At 42.6% G+C, this 16,579-nt stretch overlaps 1 protein-coding gene across 1 annotated transcript in view; it reads right to left on the reverse strand.

Annotated features, from left to right (window-relative positions):
* The window catches only part of COL6A5 (collagen type VI alpha 5 chain), a 108,139-nt gene that overhangs the window by 73,851 nt on the left and 17,709 nt on the right, over positions 1-16,579 (reverse strand). The window contains exons 5-12 of the mRNA XM_030876402.2: positions 15,018-15,572; positions 12,370-12,945; positions 9,170-9,745; positions 7,113-7,453; positions 6,919-7,000; positions 4,273-4,415; positions 3,589-3,681; positions 939-992 (exon numbers count right to left, since the gene is read on the reverse strand). Coding sequence (XP_030732262.1) covers positions 939-992; positions 3,589-3,681; positions 4,273-4,415; positions 6,919-7,000; positions 7,113-7,453; positions 9,170-9,745; positions 12,370-12,945; positions 15,018-15,572 — 2,420 coding nt within the window. The remainder of the gene's footprint in view (positions 1-938; positions 993-3,588; positions 3,682-4,272; positions 4,416-6,918; positions 7,001-7,112; positions 7,454-9,169; positions 9,746-12,369; positions 12,946-15,017; positions 15,573-16,579) is intronic.

The raw sequence follows: 16,579 nt of genomic DNA on the forward strand, positions 1-16,579 counted from the left end.
TTGAATTTTAGAATTTTATTTATTTTTTTATACAGCAGGTTCTTATTAGTTATCCATTTTATACATATTAGTGTATATATGTCAATCCTAATCTGGGAGCCTATATATATATATATATATATATTTTTTTTTTTTTGGTACGCGGGCCTCTCACTGTTGTGGCCTCTCCCATTGCGGAGCACAGGCTCCGGACGCTCAGGCTCAGGGGCCATGGCTCATAGGCCCAGCCTCTCGGCGGCGGCATGTGGGATCCTCCTGCACCGGGGCACGAACCCGTGTCCCCTGCATTGGCAGGCGGACTCTCAACCACTGTGCAACCAGGGAAGCCCTGGGAGCCTATACTTTTAATCACAACTTGCTGTGCAGATAAGGATTCTAAGGGGATGGAGATGCAGGCTGGATGTCTCCTAAGCTTTTCTTATCCCAATGGAGCCACCTAAGTGGTTTCAGTTCCTCCAAATCCATTTTTATAATTTGGTGAACCAAGTGACAGTTCTGGTTTGGGGGTCAAAGATTGAGATTCGAAAACCACATGTGGCTTGGGACCACAACACCATGTTTAGGGGGTGCTTTGCCGGCTTCTATTTCCATGTCCGAAGCACTGGACTGCAGGTCCAGAGAGAGCCCCTCGCAAATAATCCAGCTTCACCCTGCGCAGAGGCAGGAAAGAGGATGCCTAGCTCCCTGCCACCCACAAAACTGTGCAAGGCAAAATGTAGGTGAGCCTGCTCCCTCCTTCTCCCAAAAAGTAGGTTTAGCAAGTGCCTCATGGTTAAGACAAGGAAAAGGAAAAAAAAAGAAAAGCAACACATTCCCCCTCCCCCCAAACTACAAAAAATATATAAACAAAACCCCATTATCCCTTCTGGAAAATAAAGCTTCTTTTATGAAAAAAGGAAGTCAGTAAGTATGGTGGGCAGTGGGTCACAAAAACTTACAGGGTCTCCCTCCTCTCCCCTGTGTCCTCTGCTGCCTTTCAGACCTGGAAGACCCTGGAGGAAAGAGAGAAAATTCAATCTTAGTCATCTTCCATCAACTCAAACTTGTTACATTAGGCATTTTAGGCAAGACCCTCCCTCCAACCTGGTTGTGGTTTTTGCAGGTGTGGCTGTGAGTGTGAAGAGAGTCAGACAAGTTCTAGGGCTGGCTTTTGTCCTTGTTATTGGCTCTGAAGCCCTCTGCAGAGGTGGCCTCCTGATGCCTACAGGAGGCTGAGTTTGGAACCCAGTGTACCTCAGGGCTTCAGGGTCAGCCCTGTGCCAGGGGGGGTTGCATGGAGGACAGTGGTGGCCACCAGGACCCTTTCAGCAGGCAAATTGATAACATTTCCAAAGAGATCATTTTACTTTCTTCTGCTTTTTTGAGAGCTTAAAAAAGAATAAGCCCTTCAACAACAAGGTTATGCATATTTAAGTTGCTATCATCTCTCCCTCTGCGTTTAACTGCCTCGTGGTTTATTTTTGGCAAGGATTTCCTTTAAGTTTTGCTTTCCTCACCCTCTAAACAGGTCCGCACTGTCTGCTCAGTATACTGGGGAGTTTTGCTCTTGGAATAGAATTCTAGTACCAAGCAACATAATAAGAGACGAAACTGTGCTAAACAAAACACTGTAACTTAGTAAAAAGTCAAGGGGAGGGATAAATTAGGAGTTTGGGATTAACATATACACACTACTGTGTATAAAACAGGTAAACAACAAGGACCTAAAGGGAGGTCCTTGATCAATTATCCTTTCACAAGGATGGACAATGCAGCACTGAGGAGCAAGAACTGTGTTTGAGTTCTTAAAATAAAATAGCCCAGACTCCTTTTCATTGTGATATCTAAAATGCATTTGAAAAGTGCATAAAAGTAAATAAAATATAAAGGTACAGCTTAATTATTATGAAGTGAACATCTGTGTCATCACTGCCCAGGCCAAGAAATAGGACATGGCTGGTACCCAGACACAGCAGCTACCCCAATCACAAACAACTCCTCACTCCTCCCCCGGGAACACACTCCTGCTTTTATGATAATATTTCCTGGACTTAAAAAAAAATACTTCACTACTTAATCATTCATCCCTAGACACTATGGGTTAGTTTTGCCTCTTTTCAAACTTTTTATAAATGAAATCATACCATACGTACTTTTCTGTGTTTTGGTTTTTTTGGCCATTATTGTGTTTGTAAAAGTTATCCCTATTGTTATGTGTAGCTGTAGTTCATTCATTTTCACTACCTTAGAGCATTCTACTGAATTAAAATACCACGATATATTTATCTATGCTATTGCTGTGTAATTGATCTTTCATAATCTTTTTTTAATTGCTGATGAAGCACAACTTTCCCCACCATTTCTAACACCTCTTGACACCTTTCAAACTGTCTAATGTGCAAAAGTGTAAACTGCAAAGCCAAGGAGCAACAACACCAAGGATACATAAGAGAAAAGGGAGTCATTCTTTTTTTTTTTTTTTTTTTTTTGCGGTACGCGGGCCTCTCACTGCTGTGGCCTCTCCCGCCGCGGAGCACAGGCTCCGGACGCGCAGGCTCAGCAGCGATGGCTCATGGGCCCAGCCACTCCGCGGCATGTGGGATCTTCCCGGACCGGGGCACGAACCCGCGTCCCCTGCATCTGCAGGCGGACCCTCAACCACTGCGCCACCAGGGAAGCCCAAGGGAGTCATTCTTAATAATAGCATCAAAAGTGAGCCTTCTGAACCCTCCTACACTGTTGATGGGAATGTAAATTGGTGCAGCCACTATGGAAAACTGCATGGAGGTTCCTCAAAAAACTAAAAATAGAGTTGCCATATGATTCTGCAATCCCACTCCTGGGCATATATTTGAAAATATTCTAATTCAAAAAGACACATGCACCCCAACGTTCACAGCAGTACTATTCACAATAACCAAGACATGGAAGCAACCTAAAAGCCCATCAACAGAGGAGTGGATAAAGAATATGTGGTATATTTATACAATGGAGTATTACTCAGCCATAAAAAATGAAATAATGCCATTTGCAGCAACATGGACGGACCCAGAGATTATCAGACCAAGTGAAGTAACTCAAAGACAACTATCATATGATATCACTTATACATGGAATCTAAGAAATGATACATATGAACTTATTTACAAAACAGAAATAGACTCAGATATAGAAAACAAACTTATACTACCAAAGGGGAAGGAGGGAAGGGATAAATTAAGAGTTTGGGATTAGCTTATACACACTACTATGTAAAACATAGAGAAACAACAAGGTCCTACTATATAGTACAGGGAACTATATTCAATATCCCATGAAAAACCATAATAGAAAAGAATATGAAAAAGAATGTGTATATATGTATAACTGAATCGCTTTGCTGTATTGTAGAAATTAACACAACATTGTAAATTAATACTTCAATAAAATATATATTTTTAAAAATGTGAGCCCTTCTGATCTGGCTCCTACACCATAGAAGTCACACAAATGGCCCAAAGTAATTACATCAGTATCAAGCAAAGGTTGCAAACCCAACTACTCAATCTCAGCTCCACCTACACCAAATCAAAGCCCATTAGGTAAAAGCATGTCACAACTCAATGGCACCTTTAAGGCTTGTGGTCCTCGGATCCCTTGAGGTCCTGGAGTCTGTGAACATTTGCAAAACGTACAGCAGCAAGTCCTCTCTGCAATGTTTCCCTGGGAAAAAGAAAAAATGAGTGAGCAACTATGGTGAGGAACTTCATCACATAAGAACTGAATTGACATAAATCATAATTCACCACCTACAGCCTGTCCTCTCTCATTGGGTGAGGGGCTGCGGAGAGTAAGAGGTGCTTTTTGACTTAACCCTGAAGAAAGAGCACCAGATCAGCAACTGCACTGGCGACATACCTTTTCCAAGGAAATGACCTCTATTTATAGAAGAGGCACTCACTACACAGATGGCCACAGGCCAAGTGTGCACAAGATTGGTTGGTTCCTAGTTAACAGCTTTTGTTTCCTTGGATTTCTGCAGCATAAACTGTTGGGGGCTTTTGATTTGATTAGGGGTTGGTTGGATTTTAGCTTCCTCTGCATTCATTTGGCGAGATGACAAGGGATGAAAGGGCATGGCGAAGCAAAGAACAATGCTCTGGGCTTTCACAATTTTTCATATGCTAAAGACCATGTAACTGAATTTAGAGCAAACAAGGGAATCTTTGGGAATACTCATCAGGATTCCAATTCCAATTCCAATGTTCCCAGGGCATTTTGAATAATGTTTTTTTTTTTTCTTCAGCAACTCACCAGATACTGTGATAACATATTGCCCAATTCTTTCATTCCAATGGTCAGGTGAATCCTGTAATCAAATCCTTTTCCAAATTCAAAGCTGGAAAACTCATCATGAGAGGTTGAGTTTAGGGAAACCACCAGCAAAGCGTCAAGTCCTAGGCAGTAAATACAACAGATATAAAGCCCCAGGAATTGTACACAAAAAAGAAGGAAAGCCCATCTTATTTCCATTCAGTGAACATGAATGAAAGAATCAAAAAGGGGTGAAAAATAAGAGAAAGGAGTGTTCTTGATACTGAAGAACCCAACAGCACTTTGCCTGCATCTTCAGTACACACATGAGGCAATGGTTCCTGACCTCAGCATGAAATCTAAGAAATCTTACAGAAAAACATTAGCAGAAAACTGTGTTTGATTCCTCACCACCAATCTTAATGCAGTTCTGGGGCATTTGAAAGCAATTTTTTAAGAAAGGATATTGTTCATCTTCACAGTTCTTCTGAATTTTTTTTTAACATGGTAGTTAGTAACTTTTTTAAATTTATTTTTTGCACCATTTTTAAAAATTGAAGTATAGTTAGTTTACAATGTTGTGTTAGTTTCAGGGGCACAGCAGAGTCATTCAGTCATATATATATATATATATATATAACAGAATATATATATTTTTTCCATTATAGGTTATTATAAGATATTGAATATAGTTCAATATCTGTGCTATACAGTAAGTCCTTGTTGTTCATCTATTTTATACATAGTTGTATGTATGTGTTAATATCAAACTCCTAATTTATCTCCCCCATCACTATCCCCTTTGATAACTATAAGTTTGTTTTCTATGTCTGTGAGTCTATTTGTGTTTTGTAAATAAGTACATTTGTACCATTTTTTTAGATTCCGCATAAAAGTGATATCATATGATATTTGTATTTCTCTGTCTGATCTCCTTCACTTAGTATGATAATCTCTAGGTCCATCCATGTTGCTGCAAATGGCATTATTTCATTCTTTTTTGTGGCTGAGTACTATTCCACTGCATATATATACCACATCTTCTTTATCCATTCATCTGTTGATGGACATTTAGGTTGTTTCCATGTCTTGGCTATTGTAAATAGTGCTGCTATGAACTATGAATTTTTCTGAATGTAAATTAATTACATTAATTTGTAAATTAATTACAAAATTTGTAAATAGAATGTAAATAGCTCTCAAATCATCTCCACTGCCAAACACCCTGGCAGCTGGGTGGGCCCTGGAAGCTTGAGGAACGCCCAGGTGATTCCAGTCTCAACTGAACTCCTGGCCATACCCAGGAATTCATTTATTCATTTATTCACCCATTCACTCACTCATTAATTCATTCGCTGGTCCATTTACTCTTTCTCTCCTTTCATTAAACAAATATTTGCTTATTAGAAGCCTATTATGTATTAATCATTGTACCAGGGAGAGGGTCAGGATGCTACAAAAGTCTGAAGAAGAAGCTCCTAACTCAGTTTTGGAAGGTCACACAAGGTTTCTGTGAAGAACTGATGTCTAGACTGATCCGAAAGGATGAATGGAAGTTGGTCAAGGGAAAGAACCAGAGAAGGGAGGTGGTGAGAAGAACTTGGGGGAAGCTGAGAGTGGGGAGAGTCCCAGGCAGAAGGAAAGAGGACATACAAGGGTGGGGAGGGTGAGGTTGAAAAGGACATTGGAGGGAGAATGGAAAAAGTTCTGATGATGGAACAGAGTGTGAGCAGCCAGGTAAAGCTGAGTGGGAAGTGGGGCCAGATCCTGTAAGGCCTCACAGGCCATATGAAGGAATTTGATATTCTAAGAACAGTGGGAATGTATAGTAGGGATTCAAGAAGGGAAGGTGACACAACCAGGACATTTATGGCCCCTGGGAGTTTCCATGGAAGCTGAACGCTGGAAGCCACGAGGGCTACACCAAGGAAGCCTCCAATAACATGCCCCACCTGCCGGTCACCTGCCTGCCTCCTGTCTCTGTATGTGACTCTCCACTTCTGCACTTAGCTCCCAGCTCTTCTGAAACTATGACATGGACAGCGGAGGTATAGTGAGAAGTGCTTTTCAAAATCCATGTTGCAATCTTTCCCATGGAAAATCAGACACAGTAGGAAGTGTCTTAGGTTCCCTAGAAGCAGAATCTGAGACAGGAATCTGTATGTAAGTGGCTTACAGAGGGAGAGAGAGAAGCAGGAAAGGGAAGGGGAGGTTGTGAGCAAGGATGTGTCTCAGTAAAGTCCTCACCTGGGTCTAATTCCTGAGGTTCCCTGGAGTGTAGGCTATACCAGAGTTGACCCACTTCAGGCAAGAGTGTTGGGTTTCTGTATCCCTCTGCAATAATTACCCCTGCTCTCATCTCTCAGGTGGGATGTGTAACCCCAACCCCCATTCCAAGCATCAGGTCACTGTTGGGTTCAGTCAAGGGCACACATCTATAGAAGGTCACAGGTATAAGAACTTGGCTGTAGTGTTTGCAGCATTTGGGGGATAAGTGGGCAGCTGGTCAAGGGGGTCTGGGCAGGACACCAGCAGCAGTTGCTTCAAGTGGCCAGGCAAATCCCAAGTTCCAGAGCTCCCTAGTAGGTACAGACTTGTTCAGCAGATTCCATGCTTCATCATTTACTTTTTCAATTTCAACTTTACCTGCTTCTCTGAGCCTGTCCGATGTATCTTCAAGCATTATTTTGCTTTCATTCCCAAGACCATCTGAAAAGATGAGTAATACCTAGAGAAAGAGGGAAGCATAGAATGGGATGATATGAGAACAAAACATATAACTGGGAGGGAGAAACCAATACAAGAGCATGGAGATGGGAGCTAGAATGTGACACGGATACCTGTCCTCGGGATGCAGACGTATCGTTAAACGTGTCCCACATGGACTGCACGAACTGTGCATTCAGGTGAGTTGGCCCGTTGACGGTGACTTGCAGTAGGCTGTCAAATATTTTTTCCTGGTAGATTTGGAACTTGGTGGGGAAATTCTGGTCACTGTTCACCTTAAAGGCCATGCTCACCTGTACCTCTGTGCCTGCCCCGCAGCTCACACCCCTGAGGGAGGTAATGTCCTCTAAGATGCCTGGGAGGTATGATTCCAGCTGGGGGTGGCCATGGAATAATGGCTGCCCCATCAGGTGAGTGGAAATGTCGAAGCTGACCACTATGTCCAGAAAGCAGTCTGGAGACCAAGGGAAATAAGGCCAAATTAATGAGCAGACAGGAGCAAGGAAAGGCAGATGGGGCAGGAAAAGGGGAAGCAGTCATGGTCTAGGGCTGGAGGGTCTCTAGGACCCAAAAGTGTCCAAAAAGGAAAATATTGGCTGCTCAGTCAACATGTAGCACAGGTTCACCCTCACCCTCCCCGCCCTTGCATGTCCCATTCAAATGTTACATGTTTCAGTAACTGTTTGAAGTCTAATCATGGTTTAGTCTTATTCTCAGTGGCTGGCCTCGTGTGTGTGCGCACATGTGCATGCATATTTTCTTCTTTTAATGATGACATATTATGACTTATATAATTATAACATATTAAATATATGAATTGTCCTTAGAGTTTATTTAATCCAGAGGCCACCAACTCAGATGGTGGCAAAGGCCAGGAGGGTAATATCAACGAGTCAAGTGGGCAGGGAATGAGAAAATGAACGCAGAGCAATGACACATCTGTCCACCATTCAATTCCAGCTGAGAGTAGCCATGTGGGAAATGGGGCTTAATGTGGTTACGTTGTCTGATTTTTCAAAAAGAAACCTGAAATCTGCATTTTAATGCAATATCTCCAGTTTGTAAAAGTTATCAATTAATTAAGAAGCTGTCAACACCAAATAGGACAACCCCAATTCAGCTACAAGTTGTCACTTGGTCACCCCTGACCCTGTCCAGTTGCTCATTTTACACACGAGGAGATGGTCATGCATGGCGGTTGCTGCTGCTGAACCAGAGTGGGAACCCTGGCGTTCTGATTCCAGTCCCGGGCTCCTCCACCACTGTCATCTGCCCCCAGTGAGCACCCCAATAGAGAGCTTGGAAAAACCAATGTGTTTTGTAAAAGAAGTCACTTCCATCATAACGAGTCTAGAAACAGAAGCTCTCTGCGGAATTTCTGCCTGTTGTGCAAATTCCACAAAATATTATCCTTCAATGTTGCTCTGTCCTCCCAACTCCCAGCCCCAAGTGTACAGAACCTGAGTCCCACACAGCAACTCGCACCTGGAGCTGAAGAATGACATCCTCATCAGGTGAGCCGTGGCTCTGCGTTCATTTTCTTCACTCCCTGCCCACTTGACTCACTTCCATGACCCACCTGGCCTTTGTAGCCATCAGCATTGGTGAACTCTGGAAATTAAATGATCCCCAAGGACAATTCAAATCTTTACTATGTTATGATTATATGAATGCCATCATTAAAAGAAGAAAATGTACAGATGTGTGCTGACACATCTGACACAGATGGACAACACACACACACACACACACACACACGCACACTGAATCCCTTACAAGATGGTTTAACAAAGCTAGAATAGGAAAATGTCCAGTCAGCAAATGTTTATTTTACTTACTTCCTGTGGGATGCAGGGCATTGCTCTAGGACTTCCAGAAGCAGAGAGGGTAGAAATAGGAGGCTGAGTTCCAGGTGTTAGAGGAGCATAACCACTGGATTACATTGGGGGGCAGGGCTGACCAGGGGACACAACCCAGGGCCTCCTCCAGCCTCTGCACCCTTTCCCCTGTCTCTGAGGGAGGCTGACCGATCTCAATTTCTGGAAAAAGAGGAGATGTCTATTCTCACCGCACACGTGTTCTGCTGGACTCACCCACAGACACCTTGGGAAATGGACAACAGGGAAGCTGCAATCAAATAATAACAAAGAAAGAGCAAGGGTGCACTCACTGGTTTTCCCGCAACTCTGGCAGATTTCACGGACCATTCTTTTTTTCACATCCACATTCTTTAGTTTATCAAAGTCTTTAAAAGTGATGATTTTTTCAGAATTGCCCGTTATCGACAAGAGCTCTTCCTTATAAACATTTCCTATGCCCAAAGCCAGAATGCAAATGCCATCTTCTCTCAGGGTCTTCACTGCCTCTGTCACATCATAGCGGGGACCCCCAGATGTGATAACCACCAAAGTCTGAGGGACACCAGCCTTCCTTCTCCCACCAGCGGATTGCTCAAACATAACGCTCACTTGTTTCAGCGCCAAGTCCATTCGCGGAAGCCCGTTGCTCTTCGTCATAGTTTGAATTCGAGACTTCCACTGTGTTTTAGTCAGAGAGTTTTGCAACTCAATAATTTCTTGGTAGCGGCTCCCAAATTGTGCTAACCCAATTTTCATCCTTTGAGACTGAATGTCAAAATTATCAATTAAGTCTGACAAGAAAGTTGTCATGGTAACAAAGTCTGAATCAGATACCATGTCAGAGCCATCACAAAAGAAAATCACATCGGCTTCTTGAATGTTACAGACTGCAGTTGAAAAAATAAATCAGTTACTGTCCTTGTGAGTCATTCTAAATTTTCCCTTTGCTCAAATATTTAAATTGCTTTACTAAATCCTCACATTCATGGCAAATTGAGATAAGGTAACAGATGAGAGAACCACGATTGGCCCTCAAAGAGAAGAAAAAGTAGTGGGGAGGAGAAAGCTAATAGATTTTGTTTCAAATTTTAATTATTTACATGATTCATTTGAAAGGACACTGAACACTACTCTGAGAAAGAAAGTAAGACATTTGACTAGGTTGAATATATTCATTAAAAGGTCATTATGAAGGCTTGAAATCTCTTCAACATACCCATACTGGAATGTTCACCCAAGCCAAGTACCACTGTACTATTATTAGTAATCCTGTTACTATTAATGTTACCATTTTACATCTGTGTTGAAAGTTATCATTTAAAAAACCTGTTTAGCATACAATAATGGTTAATATTCATGACCACCTTGTGAGTAATTATTCTGTTTGTTAGGTAGAGAAATGGAATTCAGAGGTTAAGTAAGTTGCCTCAGAATACGCAATTACTATGCAGAGGAGCTGGTACCTAGGTCCCTTTTATCCTTAAATCCAGCACTTTTTTATATTACAAATTGTTTTAATAATATCATAACCCAAATATTAAAATTTCATGGACAAGTGTTAATAAACAGGGTACAGGGTCATTTCCCTGAAGTCCAGTGTGAAATGGTCCATAACCAAGGGATGATGCTCGGTTCCCTTCAAATGCAAAGGCTGGGATGGGGCAGCACTAAAGTGATCACTGAAGGTAACTGAGACGACGGAGCATGCATCACTGACTTCTACTGCCTGTTCTTCTTTCCCCCCTTTCTTTCACAGCTGTGCCTCCCTAATAAACTTCTTGCATCCCAAACTCCATCTCAGCATCTACCTCCAAAAAGACAGGTGTGGGAGATGAGAAGAAAGCAGGCCCCATATTCCTAGGAAAAGACTGTAGTCCTAGTAATATACTAGATTTGGTGAGGACCCAGTGATAAACAAAAGCCCAAGCCTGCCCAAGGAGTTCGTAGTCTTGTGATGGGTACAGATAATGGAACAGCAGGTATGAGTTAAGTGCTACCACCAGGAGAAATAGAAGGTGCAGGAGTTGAGGGACACGGTGGGGACACTGCTGGGTGCTGGGTCAGGAAACTGGCAAACAAAGGCTGGATGTGACAGACAAGCTAGGTGCAGCCAAGGGAAGTGACAGGCTTGTGGTGGGTGGAATGATGCGTGCAAAGAGGGAGGAATTTCAGGATGATGGGAAAGACTATGAAATGGGGGGCAAGAGATGAGGTGGGAGATGTCAGCAGAGGCTAAGTGGATCTCAGAAGTTTAGAAACTGTAACCTGTGAGCAGATCAGTGATACAGCCCAGTGTGTATCAGAAAGATCACTTTGTGTTAAGGATGGTCTGGAAGGCAGCAGGACAGATGGCAAGGGTGGGAGTCTAGGGAAGGACCAGACAGGTGCAAGAATTGAGCTGGCCCCACTCCCTTGGGAAAAGTCATGTTTTCTTAAATACCATTATTCAGTATCTGAAACCAAGAAGCTGAATTTATTGCTTACTTAAGTAAAGTAGAGCTGTGGAGGTCAGAAGTAGTTTCACCCAGCCTAGCAAATGCTGGTCCGACACAGGATATGGGGGGAGGTTTTGTTTGGGGTTGGACTATTTCATAGAGATGAGAGTGAGTTAACGTCAGTCATAGAAACATGATTTGTGTTGGATACAAAAGTAGGTTTCAAACTGGTAGAGAGGAAGGAAGGGAGGAGGAAAGGAAAAAGAGAAGGAAGTCAGAAGAAGGGAGGGAAGAGGAAAGAAGAAAGGAAGTTAGCTGGTTGACTGATGCATCTGCCATGTCGGGCGGCCTGGGCTAATATCTGGCCAGGATTCCAGCCTTCCAAGGAGGCACAGAGATCTCCTAGATGACTTGTCAATATCTGCTGCTTTGAGGTCAGGTGGCAAACCCTTTCCTCCCTCAGATGTGATGCCTCCAGCCCCTCCTGCCCTGGGGTATCTCATGGATAAGCTTTGACCCCTTCCCTCCTGGTTCCTAGCAGCCAGTCTCTATTACCCCATTCCTGGCCTTTATCCAGAAAAGTTCACTATACCACTTGGACTTCCAATGGCCCTACAGGATGTTGACAATCCCATTTAGAGGCCCATGGAACTTTGAAGACAAAAGTCTATCTGTTTAAACCATGAAACTCTCCACTTGAGTTTGACCTGAAACTGATACCGAGTAGTTGCACTTGGGGCCATTAAGCAAACAGGCAGCACAGGCAGCCGTGAAATGAGGAAAGGTGAATATTACCCTAAGAAGAGTCCTTTCTGCCAAGAAAAAGGAAACAGGGAGGCCAGATAGCAAGGACTGCTTCTGAAACCTTCTTGTATAATGTCTTCAATATGGTGACAAAGGACCTTTAGACTCTTGCTTAATCAATAATGCATTTCTTTCAGAGATGAGAAAACTGGTAGCCTGAGCAGAGAAATGTTCATCCTGTGACACCCAGGTAATGGGAAGCCAAGTTATCATATATTTTTTGTGTAAACTTGTATTGCTATCCCTGTAGAAACTTTAACAGCCCAACTTACCCTCTTGTGCATTGGTACACATACTATCTTGCAGAGGCAGGTAAATATCTTTCAGTTTGTTGAAATTACTGATGTGGATAGTATAGTTTTTATTCCCCGCCATAGTCTCCAGTTCTTCTTGGTCGGCCTTTCCTACACCCACTGCATAGATGATGATGCCTTTGGCTCTTAATTTTGAAGCCGCGTCACTGAGCTGATCTCGGTCATGGGATACCCCATCTGTGATGATGATCAGCATCTGCTTCACGTTTTGCTTGAGACGGCTGCCATGTTCCTCCATGAACAGGTTGTTTGCATGCTGCAGAGCCCTGGCAGTGAAGGTATTCCCTTTCGTGTCCCTGGGCCTCCTCAGATGCTCGATGATGGCTGCTCTGTTTGAGTACGTATTGAGGTAGAAGAGAACCTCAGGATGATCTGAGTATCTGAGCGCTCCAAACTGAACTCTGTCTGGGCCAACATCCGATTTCTTCACCAAATGGATAGTGACATTGATCATGCTTTCTTGGTCTTGGGGCAGGATGCTGCCTGAATGGTCCAGCACAAACACAACGTCTAACTGTCTAATCCTTTTACAATCTGAAAGGAGAAGAGAGTAGGCATCACAAACTTCCTGCAGTGTGCTCTGCACAGACAGACTAGAAGGGAAGCAAACTACGTTTGCCACGTCCCTCCCACCTGCCAGATACTGCAGTTCACTTAGTTACTGTTGCCATTTTAAAGAGAAAGAAGCTGAGGGCTTAGAGATGTAGAACTTGCCCACATCATGATTCCAAGGACACTGGCACCCTTATCTATGTAACTCTGTGATCAGATTGGTGCTCCTCACGCCTCCCGACTCTATTCTGCTAAATTTCATCAGGTCGTGCAACACCTTTTGCTAAGCAGGCTTTCAACTGGAAGGGAATGTCAGAAGGTAATTCAATGTAGTTCAGTGGTGAGACACGACCAATGTTTGCCAGACTGGCCTGTAGTTTTGAGAGGGTCAGGGGCTCAGTGGATAAACTGGGAGTTTCATCCTACTCCTTCAGACTCCAGCTGTCTCCTCATCTTCTAGTAGATAAACTTTCCTGTGTGCACCATGCCTCTTTGAATTTACATGTATTCCTTCCCCTGACTTCTCAAATTGGAACCCAGAAAAGCCCATGTAGGGGGAGAGCTAAGTCTCCTGTCACCTCACCCCAGCCCCAAGCCCTCTTCCACATTAGAAGCCAAGCAACCACTCTGGCTCAGTCTCCAAAGTGTGAACTTGTTTCCACTCTTTTCCTTCCCTAAGTAACTTAAGCACATGTTTCCTAAAGGTTCACCCTCCACCTGCCTATCTTACCTCCAATCCTTATTTCTGGCAATGAGCCCTCAAAATTTCAAGTCTCATCCACTGTGGATGAGCCCAGGCTACATCAGAAAAACAACCCAGTGTGATTTGGTGACTAGTCATAACTTGATAAATATTTATGAATTGATCTAATGTATAAATCAGCTAAAAGTTCACCTCATGCTATAGAGAAGGTCTCCACAAACATTACATTTCTCAAAATGAAGAAAGGCCGGAAAGAGCCCTTTGGATTTCAAAGGTGGGGCCGTGGCCTTAAGGTAAGCCTTTCTTAGAATGTGTCTACAATCCCAAGGGTTTGGGAATCACTGCCATTCTTGGAGGAAGAAAAAAAATTCCAGTTAAGCTGTTCCAAGAGAAATCTTAGAGCTACTGCCTAAAGTTCAGAGTTTACACTAGGACACCTTATTTGTTAACTTTCTGAAATTTTGAAACACATAATCCTGAAGAACGAAGTCCAGAGGAGGACTCTGTTGCCAGAGGAACAATATACAATTACTAATGCTTTGGTTTGTTCCCTTAGTTGTATCCAAAACACAGATAACAACAGCACATGGTAGATTTAAAAGCACAGGTGCTGTTAACCTTACATGTGGATTTATAGCAAGTTCTTACTCGAGTCATTAAAATTGATGGGCTCAAACGGAAGGTTGTTCAATTCAATTTGAAAAGGATTACAGTTTGTCAGATAAAAGTGATGACCCCAAGCAATTGTTTTAAAAAGAAGTAGCAAATTAAAATTTTACAAAGGGATAGACACACAAACAGCTGATGCATGATACTTAGCTGATAGAGGGTAAGAGAATAATGTGAAGTAATGAAAATATACACTATAACTTTAAAATACAGAGGGTTTTTGTTAGGGGGATACTGTGCTTAGGATATTGGTTTTAATTTAACTAAGAGGAAGATGAATTTGTATCTCTATTTACTGCTTAACAATGGTTATAGGTAGCCAAGAAACAATTTGGGGAATCATTTGGGATTAAAAATTGGCTCTGGAAAATCTAGTATGCAGGTATTAAAGAGTTGGGAATTTAATGTAAAATTCTGAGACCTTCTTAGAATATATTTAAAGTCATCAAAATCAGAGTACATTTTGCCAAATTAGCTGACAAAACTGTTATTCTAGAATATATCTTGGTATTTTGTATATATGTTCCTGAGGTCATGGGTATATTAACATAGCATAGATAAGATCAAAATTTAATATCAAAGTCCAGTTGGAGGCCAAGCCCAGTGTCCAAGTCACTGTTCACCCCACTATAAAGTCAACAGCTCACACCCTTGAGTCCTGAAGGATAACAGGGTCACTTACCATGAAGAGCACACACGCGGAAGATGAGTTTACTCTCTATTGCCTTTAGATCATCGAAGTTCTCAACTTGGAAGACCAGGCTGCCGTCCCCACTGATCTCCTCCAGCTGAGATCTATTGGCCCCATACACCCCCACAGAGAAGATGACCACACCTTTGTCCCGAAGAGCTTTTGCAGGGTCTATCACATCATCTTGGGCTTCTCCATCAGTGATGAGGATGAGAAACTTTTTGACCATTGAACGGCCCCCCTTGGGCTCAGTGAAGTATGGATCCACAAAGGTTAGTGCACTTCCAGTCAAAGTGTTTTTGTCGATGGGAGACATTCTGTTTATTGCATCAGAAATTTCTTTTTGTGTATAGTATTTATCAAGACGGAATTCTTCCCTATTATGATCACTGAATTGAATGACACCAACTCGGGTTTTGTCTGGGCCAATCTGAACCTTAGCTAACAGGTTTTTCATGAAGGTTTTCATTTTCCCAAAATTTTCATATCCTATACTGCCAGAACCATCCACCAGAAACATGATATCGACCTTCATGTATTCACATCCTGCATGTAATCAAAAAGACCAGAAATAAACCAGGTTGGAATTGTCCTCAGAATGTATAAAAGACAGTAAAGCAGAAATAAATCCTTTAATCAGAAAATATCTAAAATTAACTCAAGCAACTTCCATTGCATTTGAAAATTTTATCTGCTTCTTTTGTAGAAGCCTGCTGACTAGAACCCTAAATCAGAAATTCATTGAAGATTACCTAAGAAGTTTTAGAGAAGAAATACAACTTCAAAAGTATATATTTATTCACTCACTTATGCATATATGCATTATGCATTTATTCATTCATAATTCTTGAAGTTTATGAAACAGAAAGCATCAGGCCATATATTAAGGATGCAATGGTGATCAAAAAAGGACAGAGAAAAGTAAGCAATTTTTGTCACTAATATGACTAATATTCCAGGGTTTTATGTATATTCTTGAAACACAAATTTCCAGGTAATCCTTATATAGCATTATTTTCTGGGATAATTTAAAGTGATTTGAGGGGGGACCTTCAAGATGGCAGAGGAGCAAGATGTGGAGATCACCTTCCTCTCCACAAATACATCAAAAATATATCTACATGTAGAACAACTCCTATTGAATGCTGACAAAAGAAAAAAACAGAGACAAAAGAATAGGGACGGGACCTGCACCTCTGGGAGGGAGCTGTGAAGGAGGAAAAGTTTCCACACGCTAGGGAGCCCCTTCACTGGCAGAGACGGGGGGTGGAAGGGGGAAGCTTTGGAGCCATGGAGGAGAGCGCAGCAACAGGGGTGCAGAGGACAAAGAGGAGAGATCCTCTCAAAGAGGCTCAGTGCTGACCAGCACTCACCAGCCTGAGAGGGCTGTCTGCTGACCCACCGGGATGGGTGGGGGCTGAGAGCTGAGGTTTCAGCTTCGGAGGTCAGATCCCAGGGAGAGGACTGGGGTTAGCTGCCTGAACACAGCCTGAAGGGGGCTAGTGTGCCACAGTTAGCCGGGAGGGAGTCTGGGAAAAAGTCTGGACCTGCCT

The sequence above is a fragment of the Globicephala melas genome, chromosome 4 (genome assembly GCF_963455315.2).
Source record: "Globicephala melas chromosome 4, mGloMel1.2, whole genome shotgun sequence".
In the NCBI taxonomy this organism is placed as follows: Eukaryota; Metazoa; Chordata; class Mammalia; order Artiodactyla; family Delphinidae; genus Globicephala; species Globicephala melas.